The sequence below is a fragment of the Lytechinus variegatus genome, chromosome 2, assembly GCF_018143015.1.
Source record: "Lytechinus variegatus isolate NC3 chromosome 2, Lvar_3.0, whole genome shotgun sequence".
Taxonomy (NCBI): Eukaryota; Metazoa; Echinodermata; class Echinoidea; order Temnopleuroida; family Toxopneustidae; genus Lytechinus; species Lytechinus variegatus.
Window position 1 is genome coordinate 54,938,960 of NC_054741.1, and position 24,369 is coordinate 54,963,328.

Here is a 24,369-nt window from a genome sequence, read left to right on the forward strand (position 1 = left end):
AGGTATACCAACATCTAATAAAACTCTTTCATTAGCTTTGAATTACTGAACTTGGTTTGCCAGCATGTGACTTATTTTTTCCTCACATTTTGAAACACAATATTCATCGTATATACATGCTGTAGTTTTAAAAGTCAGCACTGCTGGGGGATAGAAGTGTGTGAAGCAGGTGAGACTGCCTTCTTGTTTCAACTCTACTTCTCTCTTTTCCTTCAACCCCCCCCCCCCCATTTCCCCTTTTCTGCTCCTTCCAGTCCATAGTCACACCAACAATGCAGATGCCAGGACGACCTGGGGCCCGTTTCATAAAACTTGTTATAATAACACGTTTACAATAACAGATGAAAGCTGCCGAAATCCTTTAATCTGATTGGCTGATAGTATATTTGTTTTAGAATTTCTGCATTTGTTATCATAACAAGTCTTTATGACAATTGGTCAGTTGTGAGACGGTTTCATTTGTGTGACTGTAGCTTTATAAAGACATAAATATTGGTTTTAAGTTGGGAAGAAAAAGATAACTTTGAGGATATATTTTTTGAATAGGTGGAGGGGTATCACATGCCCCCCCCCCCTCATCTCCCCCTTCAACAGGGTATGCAGTTGAAAGATGAGTAAGACTGATCCTAACTCCCTCCCCTGTAAAGACATAAACATTGGTTTTAAGATGGGAAGAAAAAGAGAACTTTGATGATATATTTTTTGAATAGGTGGAGGGGTATCACATGCCAACCCCCTCCCTTCAATAGGGTAGCCAGTTGAAAGATGAGTAATACTGTATCCCCATCCCCCCCCTCCACACACACACGCACACCCACACAGACTTGTTCCCTTCATTGTATTGTTTCACTACTGGGGACCACTTCATGAAAAGTTTGTCAACAATTTGCAATATTTTACTCTCAGCCAATCACATGCAAGTATTTTCAGAAGCTTATAACAAGAGTCACTGAGACTCAATATTTTTTTTCTCATGGAATGCTCCCCTGGAATCCCCAATCTGAATGACAATGATTAAAAAACCAAGCAAATGAAAAGTGACATTAATATGAAAAAGAAGTTTATTTCATAGTTTAATTTTATAAATGCTAAGCATATGCTTTACTCTAATCAAAAATTTGTTAGAAGAGTACATGTCATTGGGAATGACATTCAATGTGCTATGTGTTATTTCAATCATATAGAGTACTATAAAATCATTTTGAACTTCTTATACTTGTATGTTTTAAATCTATACAATCATCCATTATATATCTAAATTTTGCACAATATGTGAATCTTTTCCTCTTTTGCTTGGAATACGCAGAAAAAGTCCAACAATGCGTTTGCCATAGGAATATGAATACATAGACACGGCAGACGTAAACGCTTATCATTTCCTCACGAATAGAAGACAAAACCCCATCAGAACAATTACAGAGCTGCCAACCTGAACAAGAACATTTCATTATTTCTAAAGCTGAAAATCAGTATTTTGGTGAGGAAATCAGTATTTCCAAGGAAATAGCATAGGACAACACATAAACCGAAACTTTAGAAAAAAAGTACTTTGCATGAAACTATAAGTATTCTTCTCATTTTTCAGTACTAATTACTGAAAATCAGTACTACTTGGCAGCTCTGCAATTATTGTACGTCTAATCCATGATATTGCCATCATCACCATTCATCAAAAAAGTTCTTACAGTACATATGTACATTAAACAAATAAAAATAAGCATGGCACAATAGTCTGCATCAACCATTTCACAAATAATGTAAAAAAATGTTTTAAATTGGCACCACATGAAACCAGGACAGATTGAGGATTTCAGAATATGGGAGGGGGGGGGGTGTGGGTAGTGATGGAGGTACAGAACTTTTTCTTCATGTTCATCAATGTTTCAGATACTTACCCTCACTTTCAAAACATTGTGGCCCTCAGAATACATATGAATTTCTGTTTAGTATATGGTAGTATAAATATGTAATTGGTTGTGCAATTGTTCATGGTAGTAAAAACTTAATTATTATTATGTAATAGTACTGTACTGTACTTTATGACAGTACAAAATAACATAAATGACTCAACCTAAGTTGGCTTCAGATACATTTTTATATCTGGTTGGATCATAACTCATATTTTTCCAAAATTAAGCTAAAGCTATTTCCACTGAATAAAGTAACCAAGTTGCAAATTGGCACCACATGAAACCAGCACAGATCCAGGATTTCAGAATAGAGAGGGGCGGGGCGGCGGGGTGAAGGAGGTACAGAACATTTTCTTCAGGTTCATCAATGTTTTAGATGGTTACCCTTACTTTTCTAAATGTTGTCGCCATTGGGAACAATAAATACATGCAAAATACTGTTTCCATTGTTCATGGTAGTATAAACTTAATTATTATTATGTAATAGTACAATACTGTACTTTGTAATAGTACAAACATAGCTATAAATGACTCAATCTAAGTTAACAGTGCACTTCAGATACATCCTTATATCTGGTTGGATCATAACTCATATTTTTCCAAAATTAAGCTAAAGCTATTTCCGCTGAATAAAGTAACAAAGTTGCAAATTGGCACCACATGAAACCAGCACAGATCCAGGATTTCAGTATAGAGGAGGAGCGGGTCGAAGGAGGTACAGAACCTTTTCTTCAGGTTTATCAATGTTTTAGATGGTTACCCTAACTTTTCAAAATGTTGTCGCCGTCAGGATACATAAATACATGTGAAAATCTGTTTCCATTGTTCATGGTAGTATAAACTTAATTATTATTATTATGTAATAGTACCATACTGTACTTTGTAATAGTACAAACATAACTATAAATGACTCAATCTAAGTTAACAGTGCACTTCAGATACATCCTTATATCTGGTTGGATCGTAACTCATATTTTTCCAAAATTAAGCTAAAGCTAAACATGAAACCAGCACAGATCCAGGATTTCAGAATAGAGAGGGGCGGGGCGGCGGGTAGAAAAAGGAACTTAAATTTTTTCTTCAGGTTCACTATGTTTAAGATTCTTACCCTCACTTTTCGATATATTGTGGCCCTCAAAATACAAAAATACATGTGAAAATCTGTTTCTATTGTTCATGGTAGTATAAACTTCATCATTCTTATGTAATAGAAGTGTACTGTACTTTGTAATGTCATTGTTCATGTTAATACATTCATAAACTTAATGATTTAACTATAAATGAGTTGACAGTGCATTTCATAAATTTTTATATCTCATCAATCATCATAACTTATAATTCTCAAAATTAAGCTACAGCTATTTCCACTGGTACAGCAGATTGCATAAGGTTATTGGTGACCCGTTCAACAGAGATTTGTAATCAAACACAAGACAAATTATCAAACGTTACTTGAGTATGTCACAATGAAAACAACTTAATCAGGACTTGTGTTTGATTTTTTTCTTTAGTTGCGCTTGGATAAAATTTATCATTTGTTCTGCAATGGGCTTATTTGATTAACAATGTTGTTGAAAATGATGAAATATTGTATTTCAACTAAGGTAATACAAGTTTTAGGAGCACTGATGTGGGTAAGGTTAATTCTCCAGTGAAAGTATTTCATAAAGACTACCCAAGAATGATGAGCAAGTTGTGTTTACAGATGTATATTCCTGTAATGCATGTTTCCATTAATTTGGGACAGCTATTCAAAGCCAAACCAAACAAGTGGTCTCAACAGACAAGTGAGCCTTCTATACAGGAAAATGCTAAATCAGGTTTCCATTTCATAAAAAAAACTTGCTATGACAAATCCCCAATTTCCATTGCAAATTTACTATCATCTAATGAGAATAGATTAAAGGATTTTGGTAGTTTTTACTACTTCTAATAATAGGCATTTAAAGAGCGCCATCTATCTAGAAATATTCTTTTCCGAGAAACATTGTTATTATTTCCCCAGCTTTAGCTTGAGCTGCCTTTCAGTGCTCGTGCATCCAAGGAATTAATTCACCTCAGCTGGGTTGAGTGATGCACAATGTGGATACATTTCTTGCTGAAGGAAATTAAGCCATGGCTGGGATTCGAACCCACTACCCTCTGTTTCAAAGTCAGAAGGCTAATCCACTGGGCCACAACGCTCCACACACTGTTTAATTTTTATGAAATAGACCCAAGAAGTGACAGTACAAATTAAATTCAGCCGTTTCATTGTGAATAAATGCACAATACACTCTCCTCAAATGACCCCTCCCCCCCTTCCTACATGTATGTAAATACTTGGTCTAAAAACGTCAACTTATTAAAATAGGGTTAACTGAGAATATTTTTTTGCTTGGAGCATGTTTCGATTCTGCCAATATGGACCCCTTTTTTCTCCTTTTTGTGGACTTTATACACAAGTTTCTACTTTCTACATATCAACACTACTTGATAAAAATATGATTCCAATAAACTACATCTATTCATTCTGTTTTTAATCTTTGGATGATGAATCCAATTGATTGGCAGTATATCCTAAATGCATAATGTTGAGTCACCATGGCTAATCTTGCAAACAGGTTATTGCACTGATCTGAACCTGGTAAAACCAATTAAAATATAAATGAAAAATCTGCTGGTTAAGATCAAATAAATATTCACTTTGAAAAGTTCATGTGATATCAGAGTTTGAAATCTAAACGAATGAAAATGTAACGATGGAAGGAAAAAATGCTTGCGAAGGACTTCTCAATATCCTTGAGTAATGTGAAGGTTGATGGATTCAAGGACGAAAATTGAGAAATCATGCACGAAAATTGTCTTTTGAAACTTCCATTTTGTTAATTTAGGATTTGATATTTAATATCATATGAAAATTTAAAAATTAATCATGTGAATAATGAAAATTACAACATCTAAGCAAATTCCAGGTTTTCATTTGATTCTTAATCGGTGGCATTCGGTGCAATGGTTCTGAAAATTGGAAACAATTGGAAACACAGAAGCCAACCTAGCTCAGACGTTAAAACCTTGAAGTAATCACCAAGAAAGCTAGTGTACTAACTCACCTCCTAAGGTGGGTAACATAGTACTATTTCAAGACAAATCAAGCATTTAATTACCATCATTAGTGATCGCAGATGATACACAGACAAGGACAAAGTACTAAACAAAAAACCCGGCCAACTAAGATGCCAGCAAATCTCCCCTACATTTAAGACCTGGGCCCTGTAACACAAAGCTTGGCAATGATCGTAGAACATTTTCTACGATTGACTACAATATACAATCAATAGTAGAAATCAAGCGTACGATCAATTAATAACCTTTGTGTTGCGGGACCCTGGATCATTTTTTTTTATTACGATGCTTTTATTACCATTACATTACATCACGTTAATATGATCATGTATCAAAGTGATTGACCCACCTACATAAGCAGGGTTTTGATAAAAATACTTTGCCAATAAACTTTAAAGGTTCCTTGAAATTGCTCAAGCAACAATTGCTCTGATGAAAAATCTGCACATTAAGCCAAACATCAACTTTGCGTTGGATCCCAAATTAACAGCACTAAAAGACAGTGAAATAGTAGTCTGAAGGGTAGCACTAGAAGCATCAATTTGTATGAATAACAAATATCCCACTACAGTTTCCTAGTTCACCGCATGTTCAACAACACAAAGTTATGTATCATCTCAATTTGTTCATATCTACTTGAGATGGGTCTATCCCCATTTTTAAGGTTTGAAATCTAAATTTCACTTTGAAACTGTCTCAAAAAACGCATATCACCCAGCAACATTTCGTTATATCATTGACATATTCATGATATCAATATACAGAAGTGGAGATCAAAGTATTCTTTATGAAAATCTTGCTTTGTAGGCGGTCAATCACTTTGACACATGATATTAAGTAATGCATAAGCATTCCGTTGTCTGTAATAAAAAAAAAATGATCCCGGTTTTAAATCTAGGGATACTTGCTGGCGCCTTGGCTTGATAAAGCTTATTACCTGTGAAATTCAACTCCTTAATAAAATCTTAAATACTTCCTCCTACGAATATCGCACTCTGAACTTAAAAGGCAGTAATTCATGGAATTGGGTAGATATAATGAAAGTATACCAGCTTCTTGCATAATAAAGCACTGCATGGTTGGAAATCTAAAAAAAAAACAATATACCTATACAATATGAAGAGGAGGTCGTTTCATAAAGCTGTTCATTAATTAAGAGAGACTTTAAGAACTGGTGATCCTTTCTTGGGGTAAATTATATTCACCATTAAATGTTCATTGGTGATTATTCAGCACGTAAGAAAGGTTCACCAGTCGTTCTTCAAGTCGCTCTCAACTTACGAACAGCTCTAAAAAACACGCCCCAGGCATGTGAAATAAGTATAAAGTGGTTCCTCTTCTGAACAGCAACAGCTCATTACTTTAATATTTCATATAGTTTCTGGAACTTAACTCAGCATACAACACTTTGATCATGTAGCCTCATGATATGTATGCCAATTATATCTATTCCCATTATTGTTCAAGAACAAAAAAAAAATAAAGTTGATACTTATCCTTCACTTTTTGAAAATTGATTAGGATAATCATTACCCAACTGCAGGGTGACATGGCAGGGATTCATCTTCAAATTTCGGAGGAAATAGAGTTTATATCTATTCAAACTGATCAATTTCCGATAATGATTTTTCCTACATATCAATATCCCTGAAGATTAAGCATTTTAAAACAAGATAGAAAACTGATGTAGTTGGGAAAGTTCACCTGTACGCATACACTAGATACCTGAAAGGGAGATGAGAGACACTTTCTTCATCCTCAAGACAATTTTCTTTACTCATTTGTTCTTTTGTGACAGTAGTAGAGTGCAACAACCAACCTCCTCAGGATAAATGTATGACTGTAGGGGAAGAGAGAGAAAGAGAGGGGGAGGAGTTAATGATGGAATCAAATAAACATGTGTAAATGTAGTCCATAGAAGGGGAGAAAGAAAGAGAAAAAGAAAATAAGAAAAAAAGTAAATTATACTTTTTTAATGTAGAGTATATCTTAAGATATTTTGGACTTGACTATAAACTTCACACACAAATACCTGTATGAAGGATAGGAGTGGGGGGGGGGGTGGTAAAAGGGCATTGACATCTCAGTTCCCTGATAAAAGGTACATGGGTTGGCCCCTGCGAAAGTACAACTGACTCTACCATTAACGTTACTAGGCCCTGCTGATCATCACTTCAGGAAAACAAGGGAAATTCTTAACCAATTATTTGACAACTGCATTAATGACAAACGTACAAAAATGATTACAGTCAGAGTTTAATTACATGTGAACACAAAATGAAAGGTTCATTTCATCTACATCACCCATTTATCCATAAGCCCCCCCCCCCCATAAAAAAAATCATAACTCACTTCTCCTACCACTTGTGATGAATTTGGCGCGGCTGCCACCACAGAGCAGCCAATCACAGGTGGTGTACTAGAGAGTTTAGGACCTTGCTTTCTCTTGTCATCACAAACAGAGCATACGATTGGTTGATAACAACAGGCATCTTCTGAACTCCAAAAGGCATTCAATCGCAATCCTACATGGGGGAAAAATAGGAAGGTATAAAAGGGAGAAAGAAAAGTAGTTTTACAGGAAAGTAGGTTTAGTGAGACAAAATAATGCAGGAAAATATAAAGAATTGTGAAATTGTCTCCAAGAATAAATCATTGTATAACTTATATATAGAACAGCAAAAACAATACCTACTCTCTCTAAACACTACAATGTCTTCACTTTTTCAGATTTCCCTTTAACTTTCAACAAACTTGAATACTTTCTTTTCAAATAAAAGAGCATGCTCCATAATATCATATATTTTCAAATCAAAGTTTTGACAGCTAAAATCCATTTTGAAAATATTGGTTGCTGTGGCAGAATGAAAGATTACATTTAATTTCAGAATACACGTATATATGACAAGAAACAATAATCATCACCCAAAAACATTGATTTCTTTACAGTGCAGATTGTATACCATGTACGCACAAGCATGATAGATGGAGCTATTTCTCTTTATATGCCACATCACTCAACACTCGGGTACTCTAAATTCCATTTAAAAAAAAACAATATGAAGAATTTACTATGTATATCTTACCACTTGGAAGTTCTGTTGCTTTCAATCAAAAAGCCTTGCTTACTCATAAATACAAATTTGTCTTTTTCATTCATTCATGAATTGATACATGTATCTTTTAACCTTCATTCATTTTCCATCTTTTAATTATCACTGACATCTATCTAATTGCTCTGTTCATAAATTTTCATTTTTGTTCAATTTTGTGTTGAATTATTATTTTTCGTCAACAGAGAACTGTTGTTTGGCTAGTGACATCAGCATCCATGGACAATGCATAAGTCTACTTTATAAATTTATTCTGATATTATTACTATCATCATAATTTTTATCGTTGTTATCCTCCTCATCCTCATCATCATCGCCATTATTAATTCATCATCAACATTTTTATCATCATTATCATCACCATCATTAATTCATCATCATCAACATTTTCATCATCATCATCATCAACATCATCACCATCATTAATTAATCATCAACATTTTTATCATCATCATCGTCGTTGTCATCATCATCACCATCATCATTCATTCATCATCATCAACATTTCATTATCGTCATCATCATCACCATCATCATCATCACCATCATTAATTCATCATCAACATTTTTATCATCATCATCGTCATCATCATCATCACCATCATCATTCATTCATCATCATCAACAACAATTTACGATGTAAACTGCAACAACGCAAGAAAACATCTTCTTCTGAAATGAACAGTAACCAACTGGAATCCCCTTTCTAAACCATATTGTTTTTAAGACGGGACATTATTGGCATCGACACCTTACTAATGTAAACCTATACAGTGGCTAATGGGAACTTGATCGTGGCTTCCCATAAATGCCTTCAGGGGAAAATCTTGCACTCTCGCCACCACAACCTCAGAGGCCAAGACGTGGACGACTTTAACATAAGAAGACACGACCTTTCCATTCATATCGATGGCACTGCGACTGAATTAAATGAAACTTAGCACCCCTCCATTTGGAGCCTTAGGGAAGGTCCTTGCCATGTTGTACATTAGGCTTGTTACATGATTAACCCTAATTGGGGTTAATTCACACTTAAGAGTGTTTCAGGGGTAGATATCATTCAATGTGTCATGGCTATTTTGCGTTTGTGACATCAAACTGCTCACTTTTCATTTTAATCAAAATATTCATAAGAAAGTGCGAAGAATGGCTAAAGAGTAGTTATTGAAATTGTTGTGTACATGTAAGTTAATGGATTGAATCAGCTTTTGAGGGCCATTGAGAGTTATGAAAGAAATGTATTTTGCAGTTGAGAAATAGCATTACCACCATTATCCCATGACTGATTTAATAAAAAACTTGCATGGATTATTTGACAATCCATATACTTATTCATGCCAAGAAATATAATGATTGATACAATCTAGCATTGTTAAAGTATGATACAAGAGATCTCCCAGTCACAGAACTTTCTCTTAAAAACGGGCAATATGGCTAATCACAAATAGCGTCCCATTTACCTTTATTAAGAATCAATAACATAATGCAACACATACATGTACACTTGAGCATTATCACTGGGGGAAATTGCCCCTGAAATGCTCAAAGAGCCCTAATAAATCAAAAAGAGCAAGTAAAAAAAAAAAAAAAAAACATTTACGGGAATGTTAAAGATTATCCAATGCATTTACTGCTATTTTAAAGTTAATCCAATGTGGCAGATTTAAGTAACCAGTTGTAAACAGAAGACCTGAAATAAAAAAAAAATGTATACAATATTTTCCCCGACATGTATACACTGCTTGATTGTATCGATTTTATTGAATTTCTAAGGCATTATATAAGAAGAAATCCAGAGACACCTTCCAGTGGCGACCTGAAGTTTCTAATGGCATGCAAAGGCTAGCGGAGGAGTTCTAAGTGTGATGTATGGGAGCAAAGTGTGACACTTTCTCCCTCCCTAATCACTCCCCCATCATGAAGGAACATGACTTCCATTAGGTGTGGATAGCATCGCCTAACCCAAAACACATCCACGTTCGCCACTCTCCTGCCCCGAGACTTAGTTAAATGGAAGGTGATTTGGTGTAAATTGAGAGTAAATTTGACTGCGTGATGATGTGATCATCGCTCACTCCGATCACTAGGACTTAGGCAGATTCTCCATCAATCACGGATGTTGCACTTTGAAGAAAATGTCAGGGGTTGATGAGAAGTCCCTTCGACCAGACTAAATAAATCCACTTAATTTGATTAATACCGTATTAGTGTAGTTTATAAAATGATGCCTTTTATCCATAGTCTTTAAAACAATGTGCGATACTTGTGTGATAATTTTCGTAAACCATAATGAAAATGAACAGTCCATGTATGTATTGCATTGTTAAGTGCATATTACATGAGCTTGCAAAGGACTTAAGGGTCATATCCAACAAAAGGTTGAATAAATAAAGAAAAAAAACAAGCATCATTTCCTGATCAAAGCAAGACCACAGAGACAAGTTTAAACTAACAAATTCAAAGATTTTCATGCATGTACAAAATATCTTGAAAAGACAAGTAGTAAACCACAACAAAAATTTCACTATCCATCCACAAAACTGAGTAATTAAAACAATTTACATCTTTACTAGAGCTGGTTGAACATTTACTTAAATAAAATGAAAGAGTGAAATCAAACAAGTAAACATCACATTTGGGTAAAACTGCAGGGCTGAAATTAAATATTTCAAGCACTGAGGAATGTTAAAGACTGAACAGCTTTAGCAAAAGCCAGGGTAATTAATAAGTTCTGCACTTTTTATTATTGGGAAAAACACTAAACAGTGCATCTTAGGAATAACAAAACTGAAAAAATGATGCTTGCATTTAATAAACTTTGTTTTCATTGATGGCTTATAGCTTTACATACATGTATGTATGGTTAATCATCATTAAAATGGAGTGTCGACTAAGTCTGACAGCTAGCGTGTAGAATGTCATTTATGAAATCATTAAAAATATTGTATATAAAGAGACAGAGGTTTGTTATTTTTCTCTAGGTCATTTTTTTTTGGGGGGTGTAGTATATTTAACAGCAGATATGTATAACTTTTGAGACTTGTGATTTCTCTTTTTAAAATTCATAAACTGCTTGACAAATGATTTTCTTGTACCATCTTTCTAAAAGATTGATTTTACTCATTCAAGTGTGCATGAAGAAGCAATACATGTACCACATGAAAGAGGGAACCCATAAGCTCTACAAACAGAGGTCATCTGTCCATTTGTGATTAGGTAATGATACATCATCAATAACTCTCAGGGTTTTTTTCTTTTTCTGGGACACACTGTATACATCCATTATTACGAAGAGAGAGAAAAAAAGAGTGCAACTACAATCTCCATTTCATGTTCATCCCTTCCTTCTCCATCTCTTCCTTCTCCATCTCTCCTCTGTCTACCCTCCCCTTCAATTTCCCCTCTTCATCTGAAAAGCCTCCATTATGAATGGACTCTGATTGAAGTCCTACCCATCATAAGGTGTGCAACCTCTCTGCACTTTTTCTCACCGACGGTGACAAACGACGGTCGAGCCTCCACAATGGGAACAATAAGGGGATGTCCCCCCCCCCCCTCCACCCCGCATCAATTTTGGGGTTGACGGCCCAGGCAAGTGTTGCAAGATGCACTTCATTTCCTTTCAATTAACAGCCTTGTGTGTGACAGGACGGGATGAGCCGGGGGAAGGCCACAGCACGTTGGGAACATTTGCCGGAATTCAGCCATGTTGGCTTTTAGGCACACTTGCTTTGGTTCAAGCTCTGCCATGAAAGAAGTGACGAAAATTGCTTTGATCCGCTTACGCTTTAACCAGACAACATGCTTTTGCAAAGTAAAAGAGTTCTGATAATTACATACACGTACATGGAAAACTGGGTTTATATACCCATTTCATCTTTTATACATGTATGTGCATGCTTGCTGAATTTGTTTTTTTTAACTGATAGAAGAAACCAATTGGTCTGATTTAGGATCATTTTAGTTTCTACTTTTGTCTTTTTCTTTCAGCGATGATCTATATTTACTTGACTGCTCATAGGATAGCATATTTTTGCTTATCGATGATCGGTCCTAACCTCAATGTCAAGGACTCACCAGAGATTCATATTAAAACTCATAACAGACTGATTAAAGCTACATGTATAATCACAAACAATTACTCCATGCTGTATTGTTTCCAATGACATACCATATTTGTCAGTTTTTAGTCAACCTCGCTTGAATGACTGCGACAAACATGTATAGTCATATCCAGGCCCACATCAAAATACTTGATTCTTAAATAATGATTGCATTGATATTAAACCCATCCATGAAAAAGGATCCTTTTCAGGGGGGGGGGTGTAATTTTGGCCAATAAATTTCATGAAGAACCCCCCAAAAAATCATACAGAAAAGGTCAAACAATTCTATGCAATCGCCATCAGGTTTCAAAATTTGTTACAATAACTTTTTAAATGTTTGAAGAAAAGTAATCATATTTTTTTTAATTGAAAACATAAAAACCACACTCTTTCTCCATGCGCTTTGGCAAAGTTTCAATATTTGAAAATATATTCTCTATCCATTGTTATTTGACCAAACTGAACTGAACTCTAGCAAGGTATGTGAGTATCATGTGGCTCCAAACTGTTACCTGGGTAGGTTAAGAGTTAAACACGGTACACCCGAAGATATTACATTTTTTTAATTATGCAAATAAAAAAGAGAAATACAAGGATATGAATTTGAAACATGAAGTGTTAAAAAAAAAAAGAATATATGAATGGGGAATGATCAATGGGGAAATGATGACAGACACACTGATTTAGACCATTTTCCAATATAGCTCTTCCAAAAAGTCATCTAAAAAATTCAAGCTCATCAAAATATAGCATCTCCAAAATTATTTCTCACAACTAATCCATTTTCTTGTCTCTCTATTTACATGTAATATTTCAGTCTGTCCAAAATCCTAATCTTTCTCATTCAATGACTTCTTTGTCTCTGGGTATGTACTAAGTTTTTATTCAATTAAAAATACATTGTTATACATGTGTAACATTCATTCATAATCACCACTGGTGCCATGTATCTCCCATTTCAAACCAAAATTAATTGCGTGTATCAATCTCGAATTGGCAACTTCCCCACTAAGTAAAGATTGGCGGTAATCAAATATTCATTTTTCACTGTAATATTTCCAACATCTAACCTTGCATGAATATTCTTTGTATTATTTCCCACCACTCCTTTGTCATTAACCAGAACGATTTCTGAACGACGGTGGCATAATTTGCAGTAAATGACCCAATACGACTTAAATCAAAGACTGTCTGGGATTAACTTTAGCAAGTCAAGAATCATAATGGAAAAGCAATAAAGATTTCCACAAAGTATCCATATCGGATTACAAGCATCGCAATGAAAAAAGACTTATTAACAGAAAGGTTTGTATCGCTAAATGAGAGTTAATCCCCTTGCAAGGTCAAAATAAATTCATTCTATCCTGTCAATTCATCATTTTATTACTAGTATCATATTACACTTGAAATGACAGGCATTTTGAAGAGACCCGGTATAAGTTGCAAGTTTAAAATGTCAGCAAAAGTCCCACTCCATTTTCATTTTCAGCACACTTTCTTGGTCTCAGAACTAGAGAATGTGGAAACCAATATCTCAGTCACATTTAACATGTTTTGTACCAGCTACACATAGGAGAATTAAAGGGCTGTTTTCGACTCGCCTAGAGAAAATGTGACTGAGGTATTAGGTAGTACAAAGTGTGAACAGTTAACAGATCAAATTTTCTCAAATGAAAAAAAAATAAAATAAAATATGTGACATGAATAAAAATCATCGAATTTTATTCATGATGAATTATATTTCTCTACTTCTTTTTTCATTGCAACATAGTGTTGGCTATGGGGCAAAAGTAAATCCATTATAAAACAAGTTAGTCTTAACCCTTTTATTCGACCCTAAAAACATATCACTTTTTGACACCCTTATTATATTACGTATGTAACGTGCCCTATCTTGAAAAAGACATCCTTTTTAAGTGTTTTTTGGGTCGCGCGTGGTATACACTCATCAATGCAAGTGCCCCCCCCCGGGCCGTACTCTCATCCCTCATGGTCTAATCCATGTTAATCTACAATCAGTTTGTCTACTAACCATATGGTCTAATTGCCGTTCAACCCATTTACCCTTTTGTAGAATAAACTGTCAGGCTATATCCATTTTGTCTAACACCACTGATACAGTAGTAGATGAAGTGTTTATGAACCAAATTTCCATTTGATAAAACAAGGTAGTTCATGAACCATGAGTCTCGCCTGATATCGCGATCAATAGAATATGTAATATGATCCTTTGACCCCTCAATGACCTTCTCATCTGTATGAACACAATACCTAATAATCATTTGCACCAAGTGTAAACATAATTAATGCAGAAATAAAGAAATGAGAGCAATTTGAACACAAACTTGACCTTGTGACCCCATCATCTTCAACACACTTGTAGTACCACCCAAGGATCGTTTCTACCAAGTGTATTTAGTACAATTGACGGAGAAATAAAGAAATGAGAGCATTTCAAACAATAAAAGTTAAAATTGTTGTAACCAACAAACAGAGACCGACAGACTAACAGGAAAAAGAGGGCGATTAGACCAATTTAGCATGAGAATGAATAACAGTTAAACTAAGTGGGTATTAGACTAAAGTGATAGTAGACAGGGGCGGATCCAGGATTTTTTGGATTTTTCATTACAAATTTTAATGCCTCTCAAAAGGAGGCGCACAGGCCGGCTATGCCCCCCTTCCCCCCCCTGGAGCCGCTAGTGATAGTAGATCAAATAGGATTAGCTCATGTTGTACCATCTCAGAAGTACACCAACTGCTTGTAGACCAAATGAATATAAACATTTATTCAGAAACAACGTAGCAATAGCATTCATAAAAATCATCACACTCTTTTCGAACCAAACGCTCTTAGTTCAATAGTGGTTGCATAAAATGTAAGGGTGGCAATCTAAAAATGGTATTACAGGTTTTAAAAACCACAAAGTTAACCACCAACCCAATGTACTTCACTGATGCTTATCAAAGCCATTCCTTACCACAAATTCATCCTCAAATGTATAGCTATGCTATTGCCAGAAAACACCATTTTTTATTCATTGTAAATGATATCAATCATTACTTCCCTTGCGTCTTTTGGGGTTTAAAAGCAAAATAGTCTGTACAGTGTTGCATACAGTAGAAAATCAATAAGCACCACTCACATACCTGGACACAATTTTCTTTAAGAACATTGACAATAGAAACAGGAGTGTCGCTAAGGCGAGCGCATAATACGCCTGCCTGTAACACGGAAAAAGGAGTTATTGGTCAAGCAAGAAGTGAAAGGTGGCGACTTGACCTTGACCTTTTAACCTCAAAATCAAGAGGCTTCCTGGGATCCATGAAGGTATCATACATACCAAATTATACGAGCCTAGTTTAAGTTTAACTAAAGTTATCGCGTTTAAAAGGACTTCAGCAGGGAAAGATGAAAACACATTGTGACCTTGACCTTTTGACCTCAAAATCAATAGGCTTCCTGGGATCCATGCTTTTATCATACACACTAAATTATATGAGCCTAGGTTAAGTCAAACTGAAGTTATCGTATTTACAAGGAAAAGTTAACGGATTGACGGACACTGAGCGGGATACCATGATACGTCACGTCTACGACGGGCATATAAAAAGAAGAGCTTAGGAATGGGTGGTGCTAATCACCCCCTCCCTCCCCTTGATCTGTGCCTGGGTTGAAAACACAATTTGCTTTAATGGCTGCTCACCACACATTCCTGTAGAATTCATACATGTATGTATGACAACAGAGGTAACACAAGTTCACCACAATAAGCAAACAAATTCGAGCGACAAATCTACCAGACAACAACTCCACCTACCACACACTTTCACAACATCATTTCACATACCAAACAGCTCATGTCAAAATAATTCAATATGTAATCCTCATTATCACAATGAATGAAGCTTCATACTTATGTATACAGTGCAATTAACAACTATGTAGTAAACTAGCAACCTGTAATTCCTGGGGGGAGGGGGGTGATCATTAATGATGAAAATAAAACTTAAATAATATCACATGGATACAGTGACTAGAGATGAGATCATCAACACACAATACTGGCAATCTTCTTAACTTTGGTTGAACTTCCATAATGGCAGGATACTTTGATTGGTAGAGTGGTAATTTTGCAATTTATTGATTGGCTATTGCTTTCAAACCAAGTGAATGCATTGCATACTTTGTAAGGCAACAATCTTCATCCACAGATCCCTCAAAAATGATGTAAAACCACATCTCAACAGCTCTACCAGAATCATAGACAACGCATTATCCCTCACCTGACTTATTCTCTGCAGTGATAGAATTACAATGCACCAGATTGCTTGCATCAGTCATTATTATAGATCCTTCCACTCCTTTCACTGCGCATCTACAAGATGACCTCTGACCCCTATCTTTAGTTGCCATGACATCTGATAAGTACTTATTCTTGACATCCTCAGGCATTAGACATGCCACACCTTGAAAAAAAATTGAAAAATATGATTTTCTTTCTACCATTTAAAATGCCCTCAAAATTTAATAATAATATTACTACTAATATGCAACACTTAAGTAGTGTTCAATACAAGGTTTATAACCATTGCGGACTTTTATCTGGTCTTTAGCACAGCTACCCTGATAAAAAGCTCAAGCAGTAACAGGACTTCTTGATAACACCTACCCATTTAGAACCCCTGGGAGGAGAGTAGCAAATTCATCTCAGAGATTAAATAGTTGTGACAAATCTTGATGTACAGGCTTATTTGGCACAAACTTACTCAAAGGACTCTATAAGTTTGTATATGCACTCAAACAAATCAGAATAAAACATCAAATTCAACATCTCTGAAAGCTTAAGATTTGTTTTATCTGATCAAATACATAGAAAGGTACATCAAATTATTGAGAGTCTAATAAATCCATTGGTAGTTCATGGTACAGGTCCACACACAATAATCAATTTTTCAGTTTCTTTTCCAATTCTTTTTATATTTTCATACTATTTCTTCATAAAAAAAATAACATGTTAATTCCCCACCTAGCCAAGATGAAAATACAATGTGAAATATAATATTGTTTACAATAGAAACATGCTCACTTATTCCTCCCACTTTACCACCATACAAAATATCTTTTAAGATGTCTCCATAGGGAATGATGTAGGATGGCAAATTTACAATTGGTTTGATTGTCTGCGCATGAAAACAAAGTATCAATTGATTTTCTATAGGTAAAATGAGTCCAATCGCAAATTAGCAATCAATGGCAAATAAGTTTCTTGCATCATCCCCTTGAAGAGCTAAATGATGTACATGACTTACAGGGTGCTACAAAACTTTTTAGAAGCACTTGCCCAGTCAGGCAAGTAAATTTTGAAATAGTTGGAATATGCTTGCCCAAATTTCTATTTCACTTGCCCCCAAAATATCCTTGAAAAAGAAAGTTTACCTCTTCAAAGGAATGTTTTGTGGTTATTTAAACCATTTACCTTTTTCTCTCTTTTGACATGAACTGATCTACTTTGTTGTTGCATTTCTTTTTCCAAAGTGATTTTATCTTGCCTGCCATGACCAAAATTAGGGTCAATATCACATCATATTGACCCTAATTTTGGTCATTCTACTGTGAGAATTTCGCTTGCCAAATCCGAGCAAGTAGTTTTGGTCTTTACTTCAAAACACTTGCCTGACTCTAACTTTTACCTGCCCCGGGCAATCGGGAAAGTGCTTATGTAGCACCCTGACTTACCATCTAAGTTGCGAATCAATGGTATACCACACTGGACACACTCTATATCATCTTTGCAGAACTTTGATTTCTAAGGAATAAATAAAGAGGAGGCAAAAGACTGATCAAGAAGGAATCCGATTCGAGCCAGTGCCATGGGTGCCAAAGCCTAAACATATAACAGGAAATTTGCTATATAGGTTTAGTAAAGCTTAGAAACTCCTCCTCAATGAAAACTGTGTTTCCAGAGTTGTGTCCAAGAAAAACAATGTTAACCTTTAATTTTTTTGAAAGTTTGTTTGACTGCTCTTAATTGAATGGCATAGAAGGGTAAAAATGATTGAAGTGGAAAGTAATGCAATAAATTCACTAAATATTAGTACTGCTCTTCACAACCTGAAAAAAACATCATATTTTTCAAATTTTTTGGACGTATGGATAAATGAATAAGTTTGTGACAAAAATGCAACACCTATGATACAATGCAGAAATATATCAATTGCCACTCACAAAATTTACAAAAATCCAACTTCCCCTCCAAAAAAGTTTAAGCAATTACCAAAAATGAGCTGCCTTAATGATGAAATATTGGCAACGCTGGCACATAGCATGTTGCAAATATGAATATGGGAAACAAAAAGTAAACTAACCTCGACGGAATCAATAACTTTCTTAGGTGTTCTCCTTGTCCTGGCAGACCGACGCACTAACATGTGAGGTTTAGTCTCTTGAACAGTAGCTGTTTGAGCAACAGGAAAGGGAGCATCCATTCAATGCACAAGATAGGTTATAATTTATAGTTATCACACAAACATACCTGTTAAAACCCGACTGTGATAATTAGTGATTGAAGAATTCAGAAGAGTAAATCATTGGAGAGACAAGACAAAGTTTTATATCTTGTTCCTATATGTTATTCTTTAGAAAAAATATGTGCATGTTAATAATATTTGAAGAACTGGTACAAATCATATATTTACATTTAATTCCTGACAGCCAATAAGAGCTCAGAGTTTTTTGCAGAAATTTATCCAAATGTTCTATTACCTTCTATTTAAACATAAAAAAAAAAATCATCTTCTGTTCATTGTTACTGTTGAGGAATGCAGGTCGAATAGCTTCAATGAAGTCCAATTTTTTCTTCATTTTATTCATTTAATTTTGTTTCACTTTTATGAAAACATAATATCAAGCAACATATTAAAATATTACACTTACTTCCATTTACATCCTCCTTGGCTTCATTCTGCTCACTCTGATCCTTTCTACGACTGAGATTCCTTCGTCCCTTGATGGACAACCTCCTGGACGACCTATCACAATCTCTCTCAATCTTCATTTCATTTGTGTTAACAGTCCTATCAGCTGCATAGTGATTATTACTCTCATTTGTAATTTCATTGGGTTTAGAGATGTCCTCAGTACTGCACTTCTTTGATTCTTCAGGTTCTGCCTTGGTGCCTTGAGGGATGAAAGGAATAGGTTTCTCAAGTGCATCACTTCCAGAATCTCCCATTTCAGAATCAAAGAGGACAGGAGTACCATTGTCTTCCTCCCGTTGTTTTCTCCTCATGTCCTCATCATAGTGTTCTTCCTCTTCATCACTTGTAGGTACACAAGTAGTTCTTTGATCTCTATGGTCATCTTGTACTTCTTCAACTTTTCCTTTGACTAATGTTTCCTGGTTAGAAACGTTTCCACAAGAACTTTCAAACCTGCAACATATCTTGTCATTCCTTTCCTCCTTTTGGCACCCATTGTCATTTTCATCTTTGGTAAAGGCAAACCTGGAAAGTTTATTCTTAAATGATGTGAAAGATGTCTTTGTTGCTTCCTCCTTGTCTTTTGGTAGTGGTTCATCATCAAACTTAAGTTTTGCTTTTGGAGTTGGTATGTGAGTTCTTTGCACTTCATCTACATTTGACAAACTCTTCACGGGTGATGTCAGATCAATGACCCCACCACTGTGGATTGGGACGCTTGGTAAAGCTTGCACTGAGTGTACAGAAACAAAACTTGTTGATTCTGCTTGGGCATTTTGGCAAGTGCCACTGTTCATGATCACAACATTGGGTGCACCGTTTGTCTTGTTGATGAGGGACATACCTAGCTGCTGTTTGGAAACACCACCGTTTGCATTTGATGCTACAGCTGGTGAAAATGTCAGGAGTGTCTGCTGAGGTGGTACTTTCTGGGCAGCATCAAGTTTCTCTTGGGCTCTTTTCCCTCTAGGTTTTCTCTCTCTTCTTGACTTCCTCCCCTTTGTCTGTTCTTCCCTGTCTTCCTCTGCAATGGTCTGACATTGCCCATTGCCTCTTGCTACAGAGGAACCCATGGATCCTTGCTGACCTATATGGTGTTGCAATGGTGAAGGGTCATTCGTAGAGTTGCTAGTAGGTGTTGGAGCACTTTTTGACATAGGAATGAACAGCTGACCGACATTGCTCCGACCAAAGAGCATACCCTTCTCCTGCTTAGGAAGGTTAGTGTTATCCATCCTGCTGGTTTGACCACATTCTGGAGTACCAGGCATGCTGGTTTGATGGCCAAAGCGGAACGGCGTGTGGGAAAGATTGCTAGTGTTCAATGAAGAGGCACTTGGAGTGACTGGACTCAAGGTCTGAGAATTGGGCTGGGAACCATCAAAAACAGATGTGCTGAAATAGAATTGAATTATCAAAGATTCATTCTTACATTCTCTGCAGTCATTCAATAGGGCTGCTAACATTCTTAAGTAAAAATAGGGAGAGTTGTCTAGATACATATATTACATAAGCTATGTAGATTTGAATCGGTAACAGATCAATACACCATACACGTGACCATAGCTGGAAGGATATTCAAGGATTGATGACACCTCGGTGAATATACATGTAATGCATTGTTTTGTAACCTGCAGCATATTCACTAAGGTGACGTCACTCGCTGCTAATAAGTTGCATAATCAGGTAGTTTACTTTATGTGTTTGCGTGTCGATTGCAGCATGAAGAACGCACATGCTGTGTTTATCAAAAAATTTTCTATAGTGATTTAGATGGACCAGAGCTGCAGTAAGCATTACGAGTTGATCATAAAGCCAGACGATGATTGCAGTCTCTGATGGCGAATCTATAGACTATATAATATAACAGACATTGCCTGGTCTTTCTTTCTATTAAATAACACTTCAACTCTCCTCCGAAGCTATATATTTCCCTCAGGAGAATATTTCCATCAGTCAGGCAAAATATAATCCTTTTGGAAAAATATAACCGTCGGGGAAATGAAATGTTATATTCAAACTCTAGGTAGGTAATATATGTATATAATACATGTATCCTGGTGGATCAAAACACAGTAATAGTCAATGTAATCTTTATCATCAATCAATCATTCACTTAATTAATTCAAGTATATCTAAACCTGAGTCTAAATGGCTAAATATATAGACTCATTAAATATTTCAAGCAGTAAACAAACAACATCATTCAAAAATACTTCAAAATTATGTAGTTAAGGTTAAGAAGGCAAGATTACTTATCTTATAAACATCATCATCATCTTCATCATCACCACCATCTTTTATCATCATCACCATCACCAACATTATCATCATCATCAACATCATCATCACCATCACCACCATCATCACCAACACCATCATCACCAGCGTAATCATCATCATTATCAATATCATCATCATCACTACCACCAACACCATCATCACCAGCATCATCATCAACATCATCATCATCATCATTATCATCAACATCATTATCATCAACATCAACATCATCATCATCAGCAGCATCATCATCTTCATCATCATCTTCATCATCATCATCATCACCACCATCATCATCATCAACATCAACATCATCATCATCATCTTCATCATCACCATCATCATCATCATCACCACCATCATCATCATCACCACCATCATCATCTTCATCATTATGAACTTGATAAAAAGTAATCTTACTCTGCATCAGGTGAAGTTTGCATCCTGAGATTGGCAAACTCAGAAAGAGAGGTGAGAGCATCTCGAGCCTGAGAATGGTGATTCACCTTGCCTCGCACCCACTTTGAAATACCTGACAGATAAAATGTAGAGTTTTAATGGAAGAATACATTTGAATTATTGTGATCTCTAAACTTTAAAGGTCAAGTCCACCCCAGAAAAATGTTGATTTGATTAAATAGAGAAAAATCAAACAAGTATGATGCTGAAAATTTCATCAAACTCAGTGACATGCAAATGAGACAGTCTGATGATGTCCTTCATGGACTATTTCTTTTGTTTTTTATTATATGGATTATAAAATATTTCTTTTTTTTTTTACAGATTTGACATTAAGGGCCCATATGACAGAACCATACCGTATTAACCCTATCTAGGCCGGGGTATTTTGGGAGTTCATATGGCCGGGGGGGGCCTCCCAGGCCCCCCCTAAGATCTCGGCCGTCGACCGCGCGATCGCGCCGAAAATTGGCATGCTGGTTGCCTGGGACATAATCTCCAAGATTGTATAGTAATTTTTTTTGTGCGAAACGCTATTAAGTGATTATGCTAATTTATGCGTAATTAGTATGCAAAATCATACTTTTCCTCTAACTCCCTAAATAAAGCTCCAAATGTACTAATTTTTGGTATAGAAACTCTTTGTGGTGTTCTTAGCAAGTGTACATGAAAAAAATTGCGATATCAAATCATTTTCTTATGTATTTTATTGTTTTTTGCAATTTCTTATGTATTTCTTTGTTTTTTTACCTTTTGTTTTTCATTGTGTTTTCAATGAAATTTGTTGGGGACTCTTCTGTGATCATAAAAAGCATAAAATGAATACTTTTAGACTAGAAAAACAATAAATAATCATACATTTATGAATTTTGGTTGAAAACACAATTTGCATTGACTTTGTACACGAAATCACGTTTTTGAGCAATTTTCGGTCTGACATGCACTTACATAATGTTGCGTAATTTCGGAACCACGTACCCGGAGGACGCAAAGTTGGTCTCAAAAGTTGCGCAAGACTTGAAAGTAAAAAGTCAGCGAGTGGCGCGGTCAAAAAATTTCGCGCGGCGAAAATATTGCGCGATTTGTTGAGGGGGAGGCCTCCGAGGCCCCCCCCCGGCCTAGATAGGGTTAAATGCTGATTCTACAGGTTCAGAGAAGAATAAATGTTGTTTCACTTGACAATGAGGATAAAATTAGAATATGTCATATTTCATATAATAAAGTACAAAAGAAATAGTGAGTGGATGATGTCATCAGTCTCCTAATTTGCATACCGACCAAGATGTGCATGTAACTGTTTTGTGAAATTAAGCAAAACTTTAAAATGTCATAAATTTTTTAATGTTACATCCAAATTTCAAGATTCAAGATTCAAGATATATTCAATTTGATGAAATTTTCAGTGTCATGCTTGCTGGATTTTTCTCTCTCTATTCAAATCAACTTTTTTTTGGGGGGTGGACTTGTCCTTTAATACCTCTTTTTTCTTCATATCACAAAAACATAAAAATAGAACAAAGAGGGGGAAAGAAGAAGAGTTTGGTTTATTGTAAAGGTTTCACTGAATCAAAATGACAGACGGGTTAAAGGAGACTGCTATAAGAATAGGATAAATACAGCCATCCTATCCATGAGGCCAAAACCAAGATAACAACTACTTATTATTTAAGCTTTATCCCTTATATCCATCATTATGTTTCATTTCCTGACACATCTCTTATCTACATTTCACTGTAGATATTGTATAATTAATCTAAAAGAAGCAAGAATCAATTGTAATGAAATATCAATGTAATAAATGACTGATTTTAATTTTTGCTTCTGTCAAGAGGGTGCTTTGTTGAACGTTATGTTCCAATAAACAGACTGATTCAAAGAACAAATCGATTCAAACATAAAACAGCATATCAACCATGACCTAATAAGACCTTTGCCCTAGAAAATAGCACCACTGCCAAATTCCTCCTTGTTTACTCCTTAGAGTAAATTACCAATCTACAGATCCACCTGGCAAACAAAAGCTTGAAATCTACGATCAATTAGTCTCCTGTAATTTACATTATGTCTTGTAGATTTCTTGTCATTTACATTTCAACCTGTCAATCAAATGTACATTACATCCTGTAATTTACACCACCAAAATTCAAAGCGTGATGTAAATATCACAATATGCATGTGTGCAGATATCTTTGCACTTCTTTTCTGGTGGAGGATATACCATTGTCTCAGAAGTCTTTTACATGAATGCATTGTACTAAGAGTGCAACTAATTATTGATAGTGCTCACCTAAAGTTTGAGCATTTTGATAATGTTTAATGACTTAAACACAATCTAAATCATAACAAATACACTGTATGTTATTACCTAAAGAATAAATGTACATATCACCAATTCATGATATAGATATCTTC

General features: G+C 35.5%; 1 protein-coding gene across 1 annotated transcript in view; it reads right to left on the reverse strand.

Moving 5' to 3' along the window:
• Positions 1–5,224: 5,224 nt before the first annotated feature.
• Positions 5,225–24,369, reverse strand: part of LOC121408396 (Fanconi anemia group J protein homolog) — a 48,083-nt gene continuing 28,938 nt past the window's right edge. Inside the window, exons 24-30 of the mRNA XM_041599868.1 lie at positions 21,919–22,030; positions 19,172–20,610; positions 18,604–18,692; positions 17,975–18,044; positions 16,522–16,704; positions 7,368–7,540; positions 5,225–6,855 (exon numbers count right to left, since the gene is read on the reverse strand). Coding sequence (XP_041455802.1) covers positions 6,793–6,855; positions 7,368–7,540; positions 16,522–16,704; positions 17,975–18,044; positions 18,604–18,692; positions 19,172–20,610; positions 21,919–22,030 — 2,129 coding nt within the window. The 3' untranslated portion in view covers positions 5,225–6,792. The remainder of the gene's footprint in view (positions 6,856–7,367; positions 7,541–16,521; positions 16,705–17,974; positions 18,045–18,603; positions 18,693–19,171; positions 20,611–21,918; positions 22,031–24,369) is intronic.